This window comes from Homalodisca vitripennis, chromosome 3, assembly GCF_021130785.1.
Source record: "Homalodisca vitripennis isolate AUS2020 chromosome 3, UT_GWSS_2.1, whole genome shotgun sequence".
NCBI classification, from domain to species: domain Eukaryota; kingdom Metazoa; phylum Arthropoda; class Insecta; order Hemiptera; family Cicadellidae; genus Homalodisca; species Homalodisca vitripennis.
Window position 1 is genome coordinate 35010001 of NC_060209.1, and position 24108 is coordinate 35034108.

Here is a 24108-nt window from a genome sequence, read left to right on the forward strand (position 1 = left end):
ACGTGAAAAATTCTGAGTTGACCCAATAAAGATTAAAGTCCTAGTGAAGGTCGAGAAACCATATTTGAAGTTTGAATACTGGATCTAGTGGGTCACAAGTGTGTAGTGAGGATTTGTTATGAAATAATTTTAGTTATCTTGTAAATTGTTATAAACGACCTAACGATGAGTTCGTATCACTAAAGAACACATATTATAGCCTGTGGGCAAGAAGTTAATGTTGATGTTCGCTATGAGAAAATACATAAATGCTTAATTTGTATGTGATTAGAGGAGGTTCACATCCTTTAATGGGTCGTGATTGGCTTAAAGTACTGGGAGTTGACATTCGTTTTAAAAATATAACTTGTGTGTATAAACAGACCTATAGATAACAAGGCTAATTTTCGAGACCAATGACGTCTCGAGCTAACTAATTCAATTTCCAAGAAGTGTTCACCTAAGAAACTAGTTCAGTATACAGGCGAACCAGTAAAAAATAAATCTAAAAGAAAATGTAGAACACCTAGGTATTTTAAGCCAATACCGAACCATCTCATTGAAAAGGTACGGGTAGAAAAATAACTACAACGCTAGTTGTCCGGAACAAGTGTTAATTCCAGTAAGCACAGCTCGGAATGGGGAAACGCCTATTGTACCAGTAATTAAAAAAGAACGGGAAATTAGCTATGATGTGGATACTTAAAAGTACTCTAAATCATAATCCGAGAAGTAGAACAAGTACCCTATGATATAAAGAAGATTTATTTGGCAAATTTACAGCATGGAGAACGTTCTCTAAAATAGATTCTTAGTCAAGCCTATATGCAATTATAGTTAGACAGTGAGCACACAAAAATATGTACAATTAGCACACGCAAAGGGGTCTTTTCTCATATTATAGAAATGCCTTATGGAATCTCATCAGCCCCCAGGCATATTTCAAAGAGTTATTGACAATCTTGCATAATTTGAGAAGGCATATCAGTGGTTCATGGATGATATTCTTATCACCGGCACCTAATAACGAAACTCAGTGTAAGTAGTTTGCAAGAGTTTGTAAACGCCTGAGTGAAAAAGGATTTACCGTAAGAAAGGATAAATGTACGTGTTCTTTGTTAACAAAATCGAGTATCTTGGTTTTTAGTATCGATAAAGATGGACGCATACCTCTGAATCAAAATTAAAGCTATAAATCAAGCACACTGTACATTAAATCTGTCCACCTCAAGTCAAAGCTTTCAATGGCTTGAGTAAATTATTATGTGAAAGTTTTTCTATAATTTGTCAACAATCTTGAGTCCGTGTACAACTGTTTAAAAAGGACGTGCCATTTTGATTTTGATTGAAAAAATGTCTCAAATCATTTAGCATGACAACGGATGTTTTGACTAAAGCACCAGTTTTGGCGCATTATGATTCAAATTGCCTGTAAAACTAACAGTAGACGCAAGCGCGACAGGCTGGGCTGCGTACTTAGTATCGATAACCCCTGAATGCGTTGAAGAAACCTATTGCATACTCACTCCTCGTACTTATCACCGGGCAGCAGAATTGTCAATATTCCACAAATATATAAGGAAGCTTTAGCATTAGTAAATATGGAGTAATGGAAATTTTCATCAATATTTGTATGGACGAAAATTCACTTTGGTGTACTGATCACTAAACCTTTATTGAGCATATTGGACCGAAAAAGGTTTACCTGTTTCGCAAGCAAGCCGATTACAAAGATACGCATTATTTTTAAGTGGGATACAATTTTGATGTACAGTAAGTAAGTTCAGAAAAGCATGGTAACGCAGACGCATTATCACGCTTACCTAAGCACATAAACACGTTTTAAATAATAACATGACCAAGGTGGCAAGGTACCTATTATACCTGTATCGCTGAAAGTCAGTACCCTTTAACTTTTGAAGATGTAAAAGCTGAAATCCCAAAATGATCCTAGTATAAAACAAATACCATAACTAGGGTGATGTACGGATGGCCAATTTTTTTGTCAGGAGAGAATAGGGAATTGTACCTTATTTCCAAAGGAAGACGAAGCTAACAGTTGAGCATGGCATAGTTAGGTGGGGATATAAAATTGGCATGGCATTGTTATGTGGGGAAATAAAATTGTTGTTCCCTGAACAAGTTCGTAGCTACGTATTAAATGAGTTACAACCGAGTCACTTGGGAATTGTTAAAAATGAAGTCATAGCAAGATCCTAATTTTGGTGGCCAAATATAGATGAAAACATTGAAAGTCCCTAGCGAACAATTTGCTCATTCCTGTCTTATGGAACGTTCTAGTCCAAGTAAGAGTAATCTACATGTTTGGCACTATCCATCTATGCCAAGGGGAAAATTGCATATTGATTACGTGGGTCCTTCAAAGATAAAGACTACTTGGTAGTAATTGATGCTTACTACTAAGTGGTTGGAAGTATTTGAATAGGCTCTACTTTAGCTAAGCTAGCAATAGAAAAGTTTAAGAGAACTATTTTTCTAGTATTTGGGATTACCTGTCACTATCCATATGATAATGCCAGACCACCATTTACCTCAATTGAATTTAAAAATTTCATGGCAACTAATGGTATGAAGAACATACATTTTCCACGCAGCCTTATCATCCTCAGTCTAATTGGTCAGCTGAGAACACAGTAAGTATGCTAAACGTAAAATAAGAATTGGCTTTTCAAGAAATATTGATTACTAAAGTAGCCTTGAATAGGATGTAATTTGATTACATAAACTCCGTTCATAGTCCTACTAACGAGACACCTGCCAAATTAATGTTCAAACTAGACCACTAAGATGCAGGCTAGATTTACTCAACCTAATTGTAGCCAGAACTGTGCAATTAAAACGGACAAACAAAAAAGAATTATTTTGGCGGTAGAAAAACGGAAGAATTCTATTTCGCTAATCAAAACTGTATTAGTGAGAGAAATCTCCCGCTTTTAAAAAGACCCCCCAAAGGATAGAGGCGCATTGTAATAAAACGTTTAAATAATGTGAATGTATTCTGTTATGAACAAAAACTGGTTTAATTAGGAGTAGACATATTGGATCAGCTGATAGGACTACACAGTATATTGTTGACAAGTGACAGACAATTCCACCATCTCAGGACGTAACAAGTTGCGGAGCGTGAACAGGCGCTCAGTGTCCGCCAACTCCAAGTCCATCAGAAATAGTAACACTGAACCTCACTAGATCCAGCTGGTCTCATCCCCCTCCTCACCGCATCATACCTCTCCATGTCACATCACTAACCCCTCTTTCTAGACCGCCACGTCTTATCTCTACCCTCAGCTGTTCCCTTCTCCTGTCTCTAGAACAGCTGATACATACAAACAGATACCCAACTCGTATTAGGAAACCTTAGAGAAATTAAACTATGTAAATAACATACAGTAGCCTACTTAAGGATGACATTTTCTAATGATATGTGTTATTTATATTTAAATGTGTTTTATTATATATTTATTATTACACTTGTATTGTTTTAATTTATCTATGACTTGGTGTGAATTCAATTTATTTTGGAATTTGGAAGTGAGGAAATCGTAAATGTATTGAATTACAAAAAAATATAATAAATAATTATTATACATATTATAAATTGTTACTGGCAAGTTTTAAAAGCCACAGCCAAAGACCAACTGTATGATCGTATGATGCTGTGTCGTCATATGGGTGATCAGTTTGAATAAATGCCATTGGCTGTTCTCATCACGCCAACCAGATCTTACACCACTAACCACTTCCATTGTCCTGCCCTTGTCCTTCTCTCCTCAGTTACCCTCCAACCTTAACCGAGCACAGTCGAGATGTATACTAATTCAGTCTTTTATTTCCGAATTCCCCGTAACCCGTACAACAACATTCACCTTATATGAACAATTATGTTAACCTGGGTGTTTCTGATGGTCGAAACGATGCGGTGTTTACGTTTTGGAGCTTTTTGTTTTTTCTTGTTGCCGACTACTTGATTACTTCCAGACGAACATCACTTTCAGAATTTCAGGAGTTAAATCTGCAACCACATCATATTTCAGATGCTGTCACTAAGAGGCAGTGAACCGAGCTAAAGCACAACATTCGCAATGAACAGCCCTTCACACACCATCAGTACGTTATGTGCAGTAACCATTAACATCACTTTCATTCAATTGTTTGCTTCTTAACCGATACTCTATTACATTCTAAATATGAAAAACTTATAATTCTAATATATAAAATATATAAAATATATATAATATACATTATATGTAATAAATATATATATAATTATATTATATACTATATATAAATATAATATATAATAAGTCCTCTATTCATTAACACAGTTGGCAAATTAGTTTACCACAACTGGGCTTGAAATAAAAATTGTGATATTTGAAATCACAACCTCTGTTTCCCCAGGTAAGTTCTTTAACGTTTATCCTTCAAAAAAAGACAGGGGGCAATTTTATTAAGCCATAATTTTATTATGTTGCTATCAGAAGCGGTATATAACGCGAAGTGTCTTGGAAGTAGAGCATATTCTCCAAAAATTTCCTGAAGAATGCTACTTTAACTTTTGTTTCTCTATACAATTTCTAAATAACAGATTGACCTTGCTCCCAGAATTGTAATTAACTTTCATTTTAATAATAGTGATGATTCCTACGCGTTATACTCACTATCTATACGTGAAGGAAACAGGATTTTCGGACATTTGCCAACGTTCATGTGAAAACAAAAAATCAGTAAAATCTACGTACACCGTATTTCTATACGACGAACCCACATCACACTATACACGTTATATTATAGTTTGAAATCATATCTGTGATGTTTTGTTATTCTGCTGAATCAAAAGAATACTTAAATTCTTTTCTAAGTTAAACAGTTGAATTCATTTAAATAGGTTTCGTCCAAAAAATATTACCGTGTGTTAGACCTAAAATTGAATCGGTGAGATTAAAAGGATAACATTCCATTTTTGCTGAAATTAAACTGAGATAGCCATTGTTTTTGGTCTAACAAAGGTCTATCAAGTGGAGACCGAGAACAATAAAATCCTCCACAATAAACGTTGCTATGGAATCATCTTTTTCAAACTGAGAATTTAAAAGGATAACATTCCTGAATGTTTATCTTTTTAAATCTCACATGAGAAGCATTTCATTATTGAGATGTAAAAGGATAACATTCCAATGTAGGTGTGTTTTGCATCGTATAACTCATTCATTAGCATTGCAATTTAATTTTGTTGTAGTCTTTGTTTAAATAATTGTAATCAGCTGTTAGTAGCTGACTGCAAGATCACCTGTTTTTTATTTGCCTCAATGGAGCTTGTGAGTTTTACCCAGCCAAGGTAAGGTTAATGCTAAGTGCTAATCGTTTGGTTAGTTTCTAATGTTGTTTTTAATCATTTTAATTTTGTTTTAAAATGTTTGATAAGTGGAACTTGGTGATATGGCTGACTCTGGGACTGAAGAAAGTTCATTGAAAAGCAAGAAGGGGAGTGAAATATACTTAATGCAGAGAAAAAGGCAGAAGGGAAGGACAAGAGTGTCACTTCAACAGGTAAACTGATAGAACAAAGAGAAGACATGACCTGATGTGTAAATGTCCGCAAAAACTGTGTACTGATGATTTTTACAGTTGAACACAAGTCCAACTACATACTTAAAGTTTGGTGTATAAAGGGAAACAAAAAAATGACACAGACACTTTCTAAATGGGTTTAATTAAACCGACATGACGTTCAACGACATAAACCAAAAATCAATTCTTCAAAGCAAATTTTGTCTTTCCTTTAGTTATTTTTTGTAATGAAGGAAATACCAAATTGAAGTATGCAGAAAAGCTTACATGATTTTTCCACAGCATAGTAATAAGGCACTTCAACGTTTAACTAAATTCTACTTAATATAGGGTGAATTTTCCCAACGACAAAAGAGGATTTTTCATGGTAATCAACCTAGAAAATCAATGACATCTAATGAAAATAAAAACATCAATCGAATCGTATTCAAGAAAATTTCACATTAACTCGTCTAAGAGACGGTTTCCTATTCTAGATGCAACTCTAACTGTAAAAAAACTCCATGATATGTTTCTTGAAAAATATCATAATTTGGACAAATGAAGTAAAGTATTAGTATTTTCTTCTAAGCATATCAACAGGACTAACGGTTTATAGGTTTGGACGACCTCAATTGAAGTTGTGTTTCACAGTGGTGTGAGACTTAAACACAAAAATGAGATCTTCTTGAATGATAACGCTAATTTGGGCAGCGGCAGCAGAAATGCTAGTTCACAAGATGACGGGCCAACAAGTTCCTACAAAAAATGCAGAGCATTTCAGCAGTAAGTGAAAATAAAGAAGATGCAATGGCTTTTTCTTTGATTTTCAAGCAAAATGTCCATTACCTCTTTGCCAGTACAATAATGTTTTACTTGAAAAAACAATGGTTCTAAGTATTTTTCTGTGCACCAACGTATCAACCTATGAAGCTGTTTTTACACATACCATGAGGGGTTCCGGTAAAAAAAGTCCAAATGAAGTGTGTAGTATGATTCTTGATTACATAAACACTAAAGTGCCCCCAGAAGTAAAGAACTTGTGTTTAGTAATGCTTGTGGTGGGCAGAACAGAAACCACCCACACTTGTAAGAATGTTAATGAACACTAACAATGACTGGCCGCTTTTCAACAATTCATCACTATTCCGGTTCTTGTCACAGCTTCCTACCTTGGCGACCGTGACTTTGCTACAGTTTAAACGTGCTATCCGTAAGTTTTGACAGAGTGTACACACACCACTCCAATAACAGTACATGAAATCATTGAAAGTGCTAAAGTGAAAGATCCGAGAGTTTGTCGTGAAGAGTTTACAATACAATGACTTTATTGAGTTCAAAACTGGTGGCCCAACAGTTTTCAAGAAAACCACAAAAGTATTGACAAACTTGAGACTCTCCATCAGTAAGTACAAGCACTTTGAGTACAGCTCTGAAAAGACCTGGATATGTTATATATCGCCCTTTCATTGATTCAATAGCAATCAGGCACCTTCCAGCTAAAAAAACTCAAATCAATAAACCTTCCAACCGCACAAGCACACCAGGGGTATGTTACCAGGGAAGGCCAAAAAGTATTGGTGTTCAAAAAATATTTCGCTATATTTCCGAAGAACCATTCTCACATTCTATCAGCAGATCTTGGCTTGGGAACAGTCCATCCCTTTGTAGGGGAATTGTGGAGCAAAACCACAGTGAAATTGACTACGATGAATAGGAAAACTTGACTCTAATCAAAAATAAACTTTTCAAGCATTTAAAAAATAGGTCAAACAAAAGTATTTTTGAAAATATATTTAAATGTACATATACTTGCTATTTTAGTACACAGCATAAATATTTTATGTAAGTAAAACACATGTTTTATTAAATTAAAAGATTTTGTTATTTCATTGATTTCTAAAAGGATAACATTCCAACCATAAAATACATAATAACAAGTGACGATCTTCAAATCAGATATTAGTATATGAAAAGTTAAATATGAGTTTCAATATCTACTTCTTCTAATTAAACAATGTTTCCTAATTTAAACAGAAAAAATGTATTTTATATATAATCAGTTTAATTGACATACCCGAGAAAATGGACTAAATGGAATGTTATCCTTTTACATGATCACCGATTCAATTGTTTATCAATGGTATTATGTTATTGTTGTTGAATGCTAGACGATACCTAATACGTTCCTTACATTGGTTAAATAATTTTTTACAGTATTTATAACATATTGTTTGAATAAACCTGTATTGTTATAAACTTCTTTTATATCTTTATTATAATAAACAACTGATTCTTTAAGATTGGAGATGAAATAAATATGTAAAATGAATAATATCAGTGAAGTAACCAAAATAAAAATGCTGGGAATTTGTTATTTGAGAGGTAAGCTCCAGTGACAATATATAGAGCATCCGTACTAACCATATGAGATTCATATTTTTGGATCTGTGACCTTTTCTATTTAAACTCATAATAAATTGGTTATTATACTGTTGTATGAAACCAGCGCAATATAAGAAATTACTTTTTCTGATGCAGGGTACACAATTCCTATAAGATCGATACTAAGCTACTAAATGAGTCGATTACTCGTGTAATCCCCAAAGTCAACCTTCCTTTTCCGGTTTCTAATTTTAGTTCACCCGCCTCACTTCTCACTTTCACTGTTGGAGTGTTGGTGTGCTTTTGGTTTAGTGAGTCAGGTAGTGTTCGATAAGTGCTTGTTCTCATCCGAGCTAAGGCCTTTGGCGACTTGCACATTTTCCTGTCGAACACTATCACAGTAAATACAAAATATGAGTACCAAAGCCGAATTAGCATGCGTTTACTCTGCATTGATTTTAATCGATGATGATGTAGCAGTCACAGTGAGTAATATTTATATTTAGCTGTGATGGCTGATAGCTTTAAAACCGATATGCTATTAGACTGCCTCTCTCCATTATGATGAATACAGCCAATAGCAGGTCATATGGATTATAAACATTTAATACGCTGTAACAATCAAAGTGTTTGTTCACCGGTTTCAATCTTAACCCTAGAACTTGATAAGCTAATGTTAATTTCCCAGCCGATGGCCTATAACGATTGATTTTTATTGTTAATGGACACAAAATAGCTTACATAATGAACAAAGAATATTTGGTGGTATAAGCTACATAATTTTAATCTGAGAATATTGGTATCAATTTACAATAACGTGACCATGGAAAGGTATGTTAATTTTTTTTTCCTGAAAACTACAATTTTTCCTGAAAACAATAGTGAAGAAAAAATTCGTCGGCAACGAAAATCAAAGGAGTTACAATTTTTTGAAATCCTCTGAAAACTCTGTTTTTGACAGTACCTCTGGCAGTTTTACTGATATGATGCTGACTAGTACGTTAATCCTGTCAACGATGCCTGCCCGCTGCGCACTGCTTGCTCTTTTAGAAAAAAAAATTAACTCGAGCTTGCAAAAGTCGAATCCCAGATCACGTAATGCCCCTGCTCCTTAACCCTCCAAGTGTTGTTCGACAAAATTTTGTCGGTTATTTTCCATCCTTAAGTTAACGCAATAATGCCCGAAAGGCATCAATATAATACAATAATATACTTTCCCCCCAGTTTATATGCACCTGTGATAATAATACTTGGCTATAAATGCCCAAACCCATGAAAAAAAAGTCATTTTCCATGGTCACGCTATTGTAAATAAATACCAGAATATTATCCAGTAGAATAAAATTGTATTTACATAACTTAGGCCTAGGTTTACTTCTAGCCACTGACATGAAACTGTCCATAGGTTCAATCTAGGAGGAAGGAGGGGGTAGGGTAAGATAAGCAGACCTGGTTTTTTTGGTAATTCTAAGCAATATATGGGTGAACCTCGATTTTTCTCATATTACAATATAATGTTACAATAGTCAATTAGAAAAGGAAATGACTAGAATTTCTTGCCGGAAAGCAGTTATAGGGAGCAGGCAACCGCCAGACGGTCATATATTGCTTAGAGTTACCTATTAGTGATCAGGGGCACTGACGTGATCTGGGCTTCAAATTTGGAACTACTCGAGTTAATTTTTTTTTCTAAAAGAGCAAGCAGCGCGAAGCGCTGCGCAGCGGGCAGGCATCGTGCGTGATCCTTTTTTTTATTAAAAATTTCTGATAAATTGTTATTACATATTACAATATAATGCAGGTAATGTATGTAAAACAATTTTAAACACATAATTACATGCTGGAAAGCAAAGTAAACCAATATAATCCGCCCAATACAAAATCTCCGTAAAAATCTGGTAAAGGAATCTGTGTCATTCCTTTGGCCTGAATCAATTCAGTATATACGAAGATCACGCATGATGCTTGCCCGCTGCGCAGCGCTTCGCGCTGCTTGCTCTTCTAGAAAAAAAAATTAACTCGAGTAGTTCCAAATTTGAAGCCCAGATCACGTCAGTGCCCCTGATCACTAATAGGTAATTCTCGCGGTTGCCTGCTCCCTATAACTGCTTTCCAGCAAGAAATTCTAGTCATTTCCTTTTCTAATTGACTATTGGAACATTATATTGTAATATGAGTTGCCTGCTCCCTATAAACTGCTTTCCGGCAAGAAATTCTTGTCATTTCCTTTTCTAATTGACTATTGGAACATTATATTGTAATATGAGAAAAATCGAGGTTGACCCATATATTGCTTAGAATTACCGTTTTTTTATATCGAAGAATGTAATCATCGATATTTAATATTCGCATCTCAAATCCTTGACTATACAATCGATATAAAAGTTTCTATACTCCTCAATAACAATCATATATGTTTTACAATGAATTAAAATACGACTTTAATATTTACAGTGATCAAACAAATTATTATAACCAAAATTAGGAAAACTGAAGACGACGATATTTGCTCCTCTCACAGTTGCAGTTTCTTTCCCACATATTTCACATAATGGGTTTTCGGTACGAGTCCAACATGTTGAAGTCACAAAAAACATGTCTTATCATCTTTCTAAGCAATGTCGTTTTAGTTTTCTAAAATTGACTGTTATTTTTAATAATCAAATGTTACTTATATATAATAATTGAAATATTACATTAGGCTACAAGTATTATTTGAAAGTGTTTACAGTACAGCTGTTGATGTAGATTATTTAAGTTAATTGTTCAAAATAATTAATCACTATCGATTGATTATATCCATGGTTATGATTAAGTAGGCTAATGTCGTTTGCCAATTTTGATATAAAAAACCAGGTCCGCTTATCGTACCCTACCCAGGAAATTATGATTATTTCTTATTTCTTCAATAAGAAAGAAATCCAGTGAGAATTTAATAATACTTAATACTTTCTGTGACAAAATGACCATTAAAAAAGAAAATATTAAAGAGTCTGAATTTCTAGTAAACCTAGATTTCTCTGAAAACTATAATATCGTTTAGGATAAAGCTCAAAAGTTTCCACCGGGCAAGTGATCACGTTGCAATACACCCATTTGTGATTTATTACACAGAGACTAATAAACTTAAATGTATTTAAGTTTTGTTGTAATTACACAATGCTTGGAGTATAATACTGTTTATGTGTACACATTCCAGAAAAAAACTTGTCAAACTCATGACTACAAAGTTTCAATCAGTGCTAAACAAATCTTATATTACTCAAAACTTTATTAACTTATGCTACCATAAGCAAGATTTTGGTGTGGAGGCAGAGTAGCATTTTTCCACTACTGCCTCTGAAAAAGGACAATGGATTTAGTGGTTCAGTGAAGAGACTGCGAGATCAAGCCTATAATGTCCATACAACGAGCAAATTTAAACTTCTATCCAACTTCATGAAAAGGCAGTCAAAAATGTATCCAAAATAGATTTTACCTTCTCCACTCAAGATGTATATGTTGAGTCTGAGAAATGTCTGAATAATAACCGTTTCAGCCAAGCGGTTCACAATTAAGGGAACACAGCAGTATCGTGCTTTTATCCTTGTAAATCCAAGCGTGTCAAAGATATGTGTACAAATAAAAGACAATTTAGATAGGTTGTGTTCACCACAAATTAAAAATCTATCTGAACTAATGAAATGAGTTATTTTTCTTTAAGAATGTAACATTCGATTTAGAGATAAGGCATGTTTTAAATATTAGTCCCCAGTGACATTTGCAAACAGTGGCTGTTAAATTTAAAATAAGATAGGCCTAAAATAAATCAAATTGTAGTAATTTATTAATGTGCAAGGTAAATTTATATTTTAGGGAGAGAAGATACAAACCATACTGAAAGCAGCTGGGGTTGAGGTTGAGCCTTACTGGCCGGGTCTGTTTGCCAAAGCACTGGAAGGAATCAATCCCAAAGAGCTGATAACCAATGTGGGTGCAGGAGTAGGAGCAGGAGTACCAGCAAGTGCTGGAGGAGGTGAGAATACTACATGTTATGTTGGGCTTAAACTAGAGGAATGTATTTCACAAGGATGCGTTACATTTGTCACCAGCCCTCCCTATTATTACTATTATTATTTATTACTTTAACCCTGCAACTGGCTTTAAGCGATTATCGACGCATTAACTACATTTTCAAAATGGCACTAAGCTATTTTCGACGCATTAACTATGTCGTAATATGATCTCTCACAGCAAGTAAAACATACGTAAATCTAAATATAAAGATTCAAGGTTTCATATTATACCATACAACGCTCTATAGTTAGGTTAAATCTTTCATTATAAAATTCTAAACTTGGATGTTCACATTTCCGATTGCCATTTGCTTGCGTAATTTCCGAACACGCTAAAATTACCGTATGTTTGTAAAAATTCCCTATCGTGAGTTTACGTTCTACACGATCGTAAGTGTCGTCATTGAAAACAGTGTATTCTTGGCTTTCAGAAACATCTTTTCAATAGCCAGTAGGAAAATTAACGTTTATAAAATAAGCGTTTGAAAAGCTCGTGTTTTGTAAAATCCCAAAATGCCTAATGCGTCGAAAATAGCTTCATTAAATTTTGTTATTTTTGTTACTTTATCGTTGTCTGGAAATAGTGAAAATCATATCAAAACAAAGAAGAAGAATTGCTCTAAGCAACAGTATAATAGACAACGAAGACTATGAACTAGTATTTTATTTTTGTTCTGTTGCGCAATCACCGACTCAGCCAGTAGAGAAGAACAACGCATCGCATGGTTGCCATGTTGATTTCTTTGTTGTTATTACGCCATTGCCGGTATTAGTGTATTGCTTGCTATTTATTAGGATATTTTAGACATTTCGTTATTTAGTGTGTATAAATAAAAGTTTGTTTATTGTTTTTTTTTTTTTAATTAGTGAAGTGAAAAATGTAGAGGTTAGGTTAAGTTTTAGGGAATAGGTTGGATTTTTGTGAAACTGAAAATAAGCCTATGTTCACGTAGGTTCAGTGTTTTATAATTTTGTAGACAATTTAATTTTAATTAAAATTAAATTTTGATTTAAATTTATGCAAAGGTATTTATTATAAAAGTGAAAAAAGTTTTTTTTACTTTTTCTGAAGGTATTAGAGTTTTATTTCTATGACCATCGCTTGTTTTATTTTTTTTAACAAAAAAATAATAAAAATAAAAACACATTGTTGTACATTTTTGTAAACTTCAATAAACGTACTATCTTTATAAATAATATTTGGATGAAAAGAAAATTGTTAGCTAAAAAAGTTAGGCATTTATTTCACAATTTTGACTTTTGTAAAAATTAAAAAAAAAGTTTGTTGCCATATAAAAATATCTTATACAATGTAAACTTCTATAAATGTCATATTTTTCTCTTCTAAATATATTTATCTCTTAGGAAAAAATATTTGTTCATCCAATAGATTTAAAAATGTCAAAATGGTATACATAATAGTGCTATACAAACTTTTTTCAGATTCTGTAGTTTTTATAGATATATTGTTCAAAATTACCAATAAACTTCTTTTACCTAAATATTTTTTTTGAAATTTGTAATTGAGGTATATAAGCAAACTTTTGTATATTTTAGAATTATTCTAAAAACTTTCATATTACCTGAGAGGGTGCTATACATTTTGAGAAAAATTTATTCTTTACTAATATTTTTACGTTAATCTGTAAAAAAATAAAAATACATTAAATGATTCAACCTTTAATATTTTTTTGGGAAACTGCATTTATTTCTAAAGACATTGATGTTTTTAAAATGTTTTTATCTTAAAAAATAGATGAGCAGTGATTAAAATACAAAACCCTTACAAAATCACTAAAAAGTGCCTGCCATTTTGGGAAAAATGATGGCCAGTTCCAGGGTTAACCCTGGAAGTGTCTATCAGGGATTCTAAAGTGAGCACTGATTTTTGTGGGTTTTACCGGGTTTCTTTGTAAATTTCATATGCAGTATATGTATAAAGTGCTATATTTAATTTTTCTTGTTAAGAATCATGTTGAGAGAATAAAGCAACATAGTTTTGAAGTAAAAAGAAAAAAATATTTAGTTTTATAGTATGTAATGTATTTAGCATTTGATATGTTTTGTAAAATCTGAAATAGCCAAATTGTAGGAAATTTTAGTTGTGAACACAAAAATATATAGTGTTATACGATTAAAAAATAGAAATATTTTTTACGTTTACAGAGAAAAGAGCAATGTAGCAAATTTTAACCTGTTTTCAGTTTTTAAGTAAAAAAATGGTGATATATTTTATTTATTGAATATCACAATCTACAAAGATCACCCATTCTGAAATAAAATATAATCAACAATGTGTGATAAAACTTTGCTAAATTCTAATAAAAAAATAACTTCTAAACAAAGAACAAAATAATTTGTTTACAAACAACAATCTCCGCTGCACAGAGGTTAACAACAAAATCACATCTTGAAAAACCAACTTACAACTTAGGACTTATATCTAAAACAGGATAAAAGAAAATCAAAGACCATCAAACATTAAAATTAAACCAAATATTAAATTTACTATTTCAACTAATTAGAGGCTGTAATGTATATGAAAGTGCGTTCACTACGATTACCTAGATACAAAATGTAGTATTTCTGGCAAGTGTAATAGTGACTCAATACTGAAGCTAGTAATATAATAGTGATTAAAGCTATATGTATAAAGTCGACGTTAATTGCTTTATGCGTAATAAAAATTATATATGCAATATGAAGCTTTCTTGAAGAACCTACATTTAATTTTGTTGTAACGAAACAGTTATTTTGAAACAAAAAAATTAACTTTAAGGCTTGAGAAAAAAAATAACCATAAGTTTAAATTTGTATTTAGTTTAAAAAAACGACACCCTAGTGTGTTACACATATTCTACTAAAATATGCTTCGCAGTAAAAAGATTCATTTTTCATACATCTACAAAGGAAGGGGATGTTGTTTGAATACATATGTAATCCTTAAAATTCATGTCTATTTTAACCCTTTAACCCTTTTAGCCCCGGCGTTCGATATATCGGACAGAGGTGGTCTAGCTAAAATGCCCAACGTCCGATATACCGGACGTCTCGAGAATTTAATGTAGCTGGCTAATAATATGTCCAAATGCCATCAGTTTCGGTATAGTAGTCGGTGAAGAAACGGGCTACATGCAAAAACAATAAACCTTCCAATTGGCATCGTATTTCGTCGTCGTTGAGCGTAGTTTATTTGTCGAAGTCAGCTGTCAGACGACTTCAGTTGCATTGTTGTTGTATACTGACTTATAACCTCAATTAGTTTGCGTGATTGAAAGCGGTTGTTTTTCGTGTGATTTATTGTATTATTAGTAAAAAAACATGAGTAAACGTCGTAGAGAAAAGTTACCAGTGAGTGAAAACACTTTGATAAACCACTTGGTACTTTGGGATTATACCGACCATACCCAGACATGAATCGTTATTTGACATTTTGCTTCTACTGATTACTAGATTAGCGTAGAACAATATTTCGTCAATATAAAACAGGAATTGTCTTATCGCAAACCCCTCCCCATCCTCAGACAGAGGTCAAAGTCGAGCGGTCTAGTAGATAACGTGATTGCAGAGTCTCGCCGCTCGTTCAGCTGGTGCGTCGCTTTGTTGTACTTCCGTGTTTTACCTCTACATTTCTCCAAACACAAAAATTCAATAATAAAAACAAACATGATCAAACTAAAACTAAACTCTTTATTGAAAAAAACACTCAAAACTTGTTTTTATTCTTGATCACACTCCGCCACCCAAAATGCGAGTGCCATGCCTTCACGCTGATGTCAACGAAAGAAAACATCCCTCGAGATAGTACCTATCAGTAAAATATCAAATTCTAGAGGATCTGATCAGAAATATAAATTGAATTGTAATGGAAAGGCAATTATGTACCTTGCAAATCATGTGATGCCGCGTGGCCTGTCGTAATCGGGATTCTCGAGAAAGATAAGATAACAGCGACAACAATACCGATCACAATGCCTGGAAATGCTTGTAAGTTTGTAATTTTGTAATTAAAGAGTTGTTTTTTCGTTCTATCATGTTTGTTTCTATAAATTTATATTTTTGTGTTCTTCATACTGGTGTGGTCGGTATAATCCCAAAGTACCCTATTATTTAGTGGTGAATGTGCTATTTTTGAAGACAATGAATTGAGTTGTTTATATAAAATGTATATATTGTAAATATTATTTCTTTTACTTTTTTGAAAAATTAAACAAGTTTTAGTCTTACAAACCATTACAATTAGTTTGTGTTATTTTACAATTGTTATTATTTCAAAAGTGCAAAAACAAGTATACATATCTGTATACTTCTACTGACGTGTATGTGGAAATATATGAAGAAGTGCTTATGCAGCAATACAATTAATTGGATATATTTCCTGCATTTATCAAGGAAAGTTCTTCAAATTTTGTGTGTGTAGTAAGGAATATGTGTACAACAAAATTGCTTCATTTTTCAGGGGCTACAATATTTTTTTCTACCCTTTATGTATGTCCAAACTATAAAAAATAAAAAAATTTTTATGTATAAATACGCTAAAAAAACAAATCATTCTGTAAAAGTACTTTTTAACTATTACATCTAAGAGTACAGTTATTTGTGAATAATTTAAGACAAAAACCTAAAAATTATCTTAAAAAATAAGAAAACTAGATGTATTTTTCCTCAATTGTGCACTACGGTCCATTATCACCATGGGCTTTCTGGCAAGTCCATGGAAAAATGGCTGGGGTTAAAAGGGTTAAGGACCAACCGTCTGATTTATCGCCGGCGGCGTACTATGCGAAAAGGACCAGCCGTCTGATTTATCGCCGGTGGACTTTTCATATTTTTTAAGAGATATTTTAATCTTCTATATGGAATAAATATACTATTTTTCTATCCCTGTATGTTTCCTACTATGATATCAAATTTTAAACGTCTTTGGAATCATCGGCTTGGTGAAATAAAATATTTTACGGCCATGTTGCATCGTAATGTTGTCAGGGTACTTTGGGATTATACCGACCACACCCAGACATGAATCGTTATTTGACATTTTGCTTCTACTGATACTAGATTAGCGTAGAACAAATTTCGTCAATATAAAACAGGAATTGTCTTATCGCAAACCCCTCCCCATCCTCAGACAGAGGTCAAAGTCGAACGGTCTAGTAGATAACGTGATTGCAGAGTCTCGCCGCCCGTTCAGCTGGTGCGTCGCTTTGTTGTACTTCCGTGTTTTACCCCTACATTTCTACAAACACAAAAACTAAACTCTTTATTGAAAAAAAAACACACACAACTTGTTTTTATGTAGCGTGCAAAAAACTTAAATAATCATGTGATGCCGCGCGGCCTGCCGTAATCGGAATATAAGTAAATTCCATTTATATAAGTTAGGTTTGTTTCCTGAGGCTATTAGTGTGTGTGAGATGACATGTAATATTTTGGTTAAAAATAATAAACAATTATAAGTTTTTTTCTCACAAAATGCTGTAATTTTGAGGGGAAAATGTAAATTCTTTGAATATAGCCATGTGTATGAGTTTTTTTTTAAAGTTTTAGGTGCAAAACTATGTAGTTGCTTACACATACAATGCATAAATGTGTTTATTCCATTTAAATTATGACCTATCTTAAATAAAATTGCAAATTATTGCAAAATTCGACCATCAAAATATGGGTTATATAATGCAAAACACTGGTTTTATAAAATTGTGTTTTTTATTGGCTGTTGATAAAAAATTGTCTTTGGTTAATAAAGAGAATTATGTGAATTATTCAAAATTTAACCACAAAAATTACATTACAACCAATATAATCGAATTTAGACAATGAAGAAAACCACAACCTTAATTAATTGGCACACTGGACCCCCAGACAAATAAAATTGTTTATTACTCAACTGACAGCTGGCAAGTAAGGAAACCAGTGGTGGAACTTGAAGCCAAGTGATGCCGAATAAAATTACATGGGTAAAAATATTTTCCATGACAAACTTAAACTGAGAAATATGAAAATGAATTTTATGTGGGGTCCTGTGGACTCCAGTCTGTCCTTTTAAAGTTAATTAATTGAAGAATCAAAAATACAATATATAATGTCAAAGCTTATTATGCTTTTATATAAAATCAATACAAATAAACACTACTCTAGCTTTCACAGCAGTAACCGCTAGAAAATCTAAACGGCTCATACCTTCAATTAGTAGTATTTCCAACAGCTGGATGATACATTTTCTCTTCAATTAACCTGTGCTTGAATATAGTTAGAACATATTGTTATAATGTCAGGCTGTTTTAACTAATGCCTTAATTATTTCTGCAATATTGTAGTAGATATTTAACACTTAGGTTTTACAATATTACATGATGAATGAGAGAGCATTAAAGCTGTTCCAATTTTTCTTGAGATGGATTTGTTGATGTATAGCCTATTGTAATTACATTCAATAATATGTTTTCTGAAAAATCATTATTATAGGCAAAAAATGTACTATTCTTTCATGTAAAGCTGGTAACATATTTAAATTCTGTCCTTTTAAATGCAGCTGCACCAGCTCCAACTGACACTGCTGCTGCTCCTGCTGCTGAGAAGAAAGAGGAGAAAAAGAAAGAGGAGAGTGAAAATGAATCCGATGATGACATGGGCTTTGGTAAGAAAAATATCTGATATATTTTTTAATTATTAATAATCCAATAAATCTTAGTTGTGTGTGTATTATTGCTTCTAACTGGCAGTTTTAAAATGACGCTTCACTTGGATTCAGATAAACCAAGGATATATTTTAATAAAATGTACTGGATTATTTTTAGGACAATGTACAGGAAGTTAATGGAGCAAACTCAGATTTGCCTATACTGTATAAATTAAAATTGTATTTATGAATTTTGTCTTTTAGGACTAGAGTCAGGTTTTTACCTGCACAACAAAAATTTTAACAAATCGTCATCTGAGTACATTTTATTTATATTCAATCAGTCAGTAATCCACTTAGATAGTGCAATACTTACTTACTTATACTTGAATACTGCATCTTTGACCAGACTAGCTGGATAGATTGCGTCATTGGACCTAAAACTAATAAATACTATTTAAAATAAAACTCTAGGCGGTACTACACGAGATTTGAGTCCATTCCTCCACCTAAACAGCAAAATAACCCATCAAGAGAGTAAAATGATTTGGAGAGTAACCATAATTTTATTTGAACTTCTAATGCATTTTTATCCAAACATTGAACGGCCTCAGGGAGTACTAGCAACCTGCACTACTAAGGGAAAATAAGAATGAAATGTCTATTCAACTAGTTTATTGCCTGCTGTATGCAGAGCTTATATACAATAATAATTATTATGTAGTATTTCCAACTTGTGTAAGTATTCTGTTAGTAAAAATCCAGTACTTTTTGTTGTTATGAGAGTGAGAAAAATGTAATTCAACTAAAGTTTTTGCAAGGGAAGTATTGAATGGGGAGTTAAGTGGTTATGTGTTGAAATATTTATTACATTTTGGTGATTGCCAACTATTATCATGTTATTGTTAAGTTTGTATCAAATTGAGTCAACACCAATTAAATTCTTTGTAAATTGATCACACAGTATATGCATAAAACATTTTTACATAACAAAGTCCTTAAAAATTAGTTTTTAAGAAATCGTTTTAACAAATTTTCAGTTAAAAAGTTAGAAGTAAAACTGTAATAAAAGTCAAATCAAATCAAATCTTTAATTGCTCGTCACAATTACACATTGTATGGCAAACGTCAGAATTAATTATAAATTTAAGACTCGCATTCCACATTACCACCATGTCCAAACTTACATAATGTTCATGCATTCCAGTCTTATTCATCCATCGCCAATCTCAACCCACTTCCAGCGCTGGAGTCAGTCATCGAATTGGGCGGTGTCCCAGTTAAACGCCAGAAACTCGTCAACGCTGTAAAATGCATTTGACAACGAGGAAGCGCTTAAGACGAGCTTTTGACGCCTTGGGCGTTTGTAATAGAATTTGGCAAACTGTTGATAAAATGAACACCTGCCTGCGAAGGCAAGTGCTGATAAACCACCGTTCTGTGTCTTCCAGTACGGTAGTTATCTCTGCCTCTAGTCTCATACCCGTGTATGTCACGTCCCCTGGTTAGGGCACATTTAGACAAACAGAACAAAGGTTGAGGCTATTAAAATATTGCACACAATTGTTGATATCGACAAAGAATTGTAGCTCCAAACCTTCTTGTGTGTTATCTCTGAAACAGAGAGTCGTGTCATCAGCATACTGCATAATTTTACCATGCAGCAGCGATGAATGTACGTCATTGACGTACAACAGGAAAAGGATTGGGCTGAGGGACTCCATAACTCAGTTGAATTGGTTTAGAAAGTTGGTTTGATATCTGGACCACTTGAGTTCTCTGACTTAAAAATGATTTAAGCCATAAGAGCAGCACACCTCAGATGTCATGAGAATGTAGTGTGTCAAGCAGTATTTCATGGTCAACGCAGTCGAATGCTTTAGACAGGTCAAGGAACACACTTAATGTGTGATCCTGACGTTCTAGTCCCTTAAAGTAAGTTACAATATTGTTTGTCCCAACTCTACTTCAAACTTTACATAAATAAAGATGATTGATTGGCTTGATGTGATTGAATAACATTGGTGAAGACTGATTAAACAAATGAAGGCAAAATAAGACGTGATATTGTGCATTTCATCTTTACAGAAAATGTGTTACTGCAAGAGGAGTTGAATACCGTTTAACTTATAAGTGAACTGATCAGCCACATTAATAGATCATATTATTACAGACAAATTGACAGAAATAGAGAAATGTGGCATAATAGATGTGTCTAGTATTATAGATAACACAGGAGTTAAGATAACTTACTATAAATTTATATATATTACATGATTAAATGTCTTAAAGAAAAGAAAGAAGCAAGATGTATTTACAGTTGGAGGAATTTAGCTGTGCTCGTAGGGCCCAAATACTACTCTTTCAACAAATAAACGCTATCTGTGTGGCGGGTTGCGTTTACGTGCTAGCCGCTGAGATGAAAGTGCAATAATCTCTTTAACGACTTTAAACTCACGATTTAGATTTCCAGATTAGTATTGACAAATACGTTTTTTCAAAAACACATTAAATAACACTAACAACTGAAAAACAATGATAAGTCCTATTATTGCTATTATTTGGTATTCTCTTATCATTTAATTCCACCACAATCAGCACTGTCATAAAACAGACTGACTTTAGCGAGTGTGATGAGTTACTTGGGCCAATACGATTCTTGAAAGGAGGGTTTTACCCATGAGTCACAGGAAATGTTTTCGGGACGCAGCGCATAATGCTACCTCACCACCCCTTCTGCACACTCAAGGTCATGCATGCAGCTAAGTTCTCGAACTGTGATATAGAGATTATAGTAAATTTGACATCAGGAAAGTAGTATCAGAAGTAGTAAATATAGACTGGAGTAAAACAAAGGAGCTTCAGCTCTATGGCCTGCAGGGAATAGCAAGCTTTATTACTTCAAATATCAAGGAAGATTTATGATGATCATGCACCAATCTTATAAAAGAGAGTAAACTCCCTAGAGAAACAAAGAATTGTCAGACTTACCAAGAGAAACAATCAGCTTAAAAAAAGTATTGGAAACTAGATCCAGTGTTCTCTGGGCAGTTTAATAAGAATTGCAGGAACAGTTTGAAAAGTTTGATATGTAAAGCTAAGAAAGCGTTCTTCTCCAATAAATTGGCTGGATGTAAGAATTCAAAGGAGTTTTGAAATGCTTACGACAGAGTGATGTAGTGGATGGAAGAGACAGAAATAACGAATAAACAAATTTGAAATCACAGATATAAATAGATATTTTGCTAGCATGGGATCTAATTGTTTTGTGACGACAAAAGTGAAACAGGGAAATTTTACAAAGGTAAAAAGTATGACGGCTTGGAAAAAAGTTTTTAATTCAAATTGGTTTCAGAAAGTAAAGTAAAATCCGCAATTAATGAAATAATTTCAATAGCAGTTGGCAGTGATGACGTATTGGTTGACATTGTTAAATCTGTGAGTCCATACGTAATAACTTATTTTGTCAATCAGTCTCTTATGAGTGGTGAATTTCCACAATCCTGGGAAACCAGTTTCATTCATCCAATACTGAAGTCACTAAATTCCTCAAGTATACATCAGTTCTGGCCTATATCTATTTTGCAAGTGTTATCAAAAATTCTGGAGACAATAGCCACTCCCCAACTCTTGTTCAGTCCTTTATGCTTTGTTTTTTACGTGACACGAGTTTAAATACCCACTTCCAGAATAAGTGTGGTAATTTGTGTAATCAGAGAGTGGAGTCTTATTTTATTCAGTCCTTGCTTATTGAGTGCTTTGAAGTTATAATGGATTGAGTTTTATTTCTCACAGCTCGTTTGAGAGTACATTTAGTTACCATTCATTAAATTGGTATGACAATTGTTTTACAAATGTTTTTCCTAGAAATATAATTAGAATGACTATTTGTTTATTCTTATATATATATATAGTTTAAAATGGTTTATGTAAATTGTGTTATTATTCTATTTATAAGGTAAGAAGAACAAACAAGTTCTTCATCCACAACCACAAACCTTTCTTGTTACAATTTTATAATTTAATGTTAAGAACTCATTCCTGGATAAAAGATTTTTCACTTTCTTGCATTTCTGTTTCAGGACTCTTTGACTAACAAGACTACAGTTCAACTCAAGAGTTACCAATTCCACCAAGCTTTTGTAACTTATTTTATTTAAATAAAACTTAGTACAGTCACATCCTTTGTGTTTTATTGTTTAAGTGTAGTACAGTCATATCCTTTGTGTTTTATTGTTTAAGTGTACCTGTAAAACATTAATGAAGAGTACAGTATATTAAATCCAAATGCACATCTATGAAATATCATTGCCACAACACTCTTGACAGCTAGAGTTGATGTTTCTGGAGTAAGAGCAATATAATAGACACTTCATCTCTGGCCTTGTAGATCAGGCCATTTCTTAATTAGTTAATAATAAACACTGCCAAAGATGTAAACACTCCAGTAGTACCTTGGTCAATATTTAGACACTGGAGGCATATTTTTCAAAGCAGATCATACTTTTTATTGTTTTTTTATGTTTGTGCATTAATGTAACTTTAAATTTAGTTAAACATTTAAATAATATACACATTGTAAAGCTGATAATACTGTAATTCAGTTTCCTCTTGATAGTCTGATGTGATAGTTATGGGAACAGAGTCATCTCGGATTGCTGAAAAGTTGGAACTATCTATTGTTGGCTGTGCTTAACACTGAATTCAACCATATAAGTAAAGAAAATTCTATTTATGATTTTCTCTTCTGGCTTCAACAATAAACAGTTTAAGCATTCATTTAAAAAAAACAGTGCATCTAAATAATAAAAATATTTCTTTTGGCTCAGTCGGATGAAAGGTAGATTTTACATGAAGCTGTCATCATAAAATTTCAAACTAATAATGCCAAACATTTGGAAACTCCATAATCTTAAAACCTTTACAACCACATACATTTCTTTAACATGGACTTTATTTATTTACACTAAATCCGAGATTATATTTGCAGACATATTCAACGTTTTAATTATATATTTGCATAACTTTAAACAGCCACCATCTTGAAACTTGAAAAGTTATTGAAAAATGAGTAGGCATAAATGTTGCTTGGAATTACTTGACAATTTTATGAAAAGTGTCAATTTTTATTTATCTTGTGAAATATTCTAGATAAAAATTTTCTCCAAGTGCGAATGACTGCGATTATGAAACGTTTTATTGGTTAACCCTTTGAGTGCCAACGTCCAATTTTACTGGACGACAAAAGTTGGCCGAAAAGTGCCAACGTCTGATTTTACCGGACGACAAAAGTTGGCCAAAAAAGTGCTGACGTCCGATTTTACTGGATGTTTGGGAAAAATGTCACTAAAAATTGTAACCTTTAATATTTTTAAATAATATCATATTGAAATGTTTGTGAAGAATCGTTCTTTTCAAAATAAATTGTTATAGTACACTTCCGATCAAACTTTAAATTATGAAACTCACATATAAACATTTTTGGTTGCCATAGCTACC

The 24108-nt window shown here is 33.0% G+C and overlaps 1 protein-coding gene across 1 annotated transcript; it reads left to right on the plus strand.

Annotated features, from left to right (window-relative positions):
- Positions 1-8191: 8191 nt before the first annotated feature.
- Positions 8192-22790, plus strand: LOC124356792 (60S acidic ribosomal protein P1-like). Its single transcript, XM_046808001.1, has 4 exons — positions 8192-8420; positions 11791-11950; positions 18523-18627; positions 22692-22790. The coding sequence occupies exons 1-4, from the start codon at positions 8349-8351 to the stop codon at positions 22703-22705; spliced, it is 351 nt and encodes a 116-aa protein (XP_046663957.1). The 5' UTR covers positions 8192-8348; the 3' UTR covers positions 22706-22790.
- Positions 22791-24108: the final 1318 nt, after the last annotated feature.

Coding starts and splice junctions, on each gene's coding strand:
- LOC124356792 (XM_046808001.1), top strand. CDS start 8,349: ATGAGTACCAAAGCCGAATTAGCATGCGTTTACTCTGCATTGATTTTA. Junction 8,421..11,790: donor ATGATGATGTAGCAGTCACA/GTGAGTAATATT, acceptor TTTATATTTTAG/GGAGAGAAGATACAAACCAT. Junction 11,951..18,522: donor ACCAGCAAGTGCTGGAGGAG/GTGAGAATACTA, acceptor TTTTAAATGCAG/CTGCACCAGCTCCAACTGAC.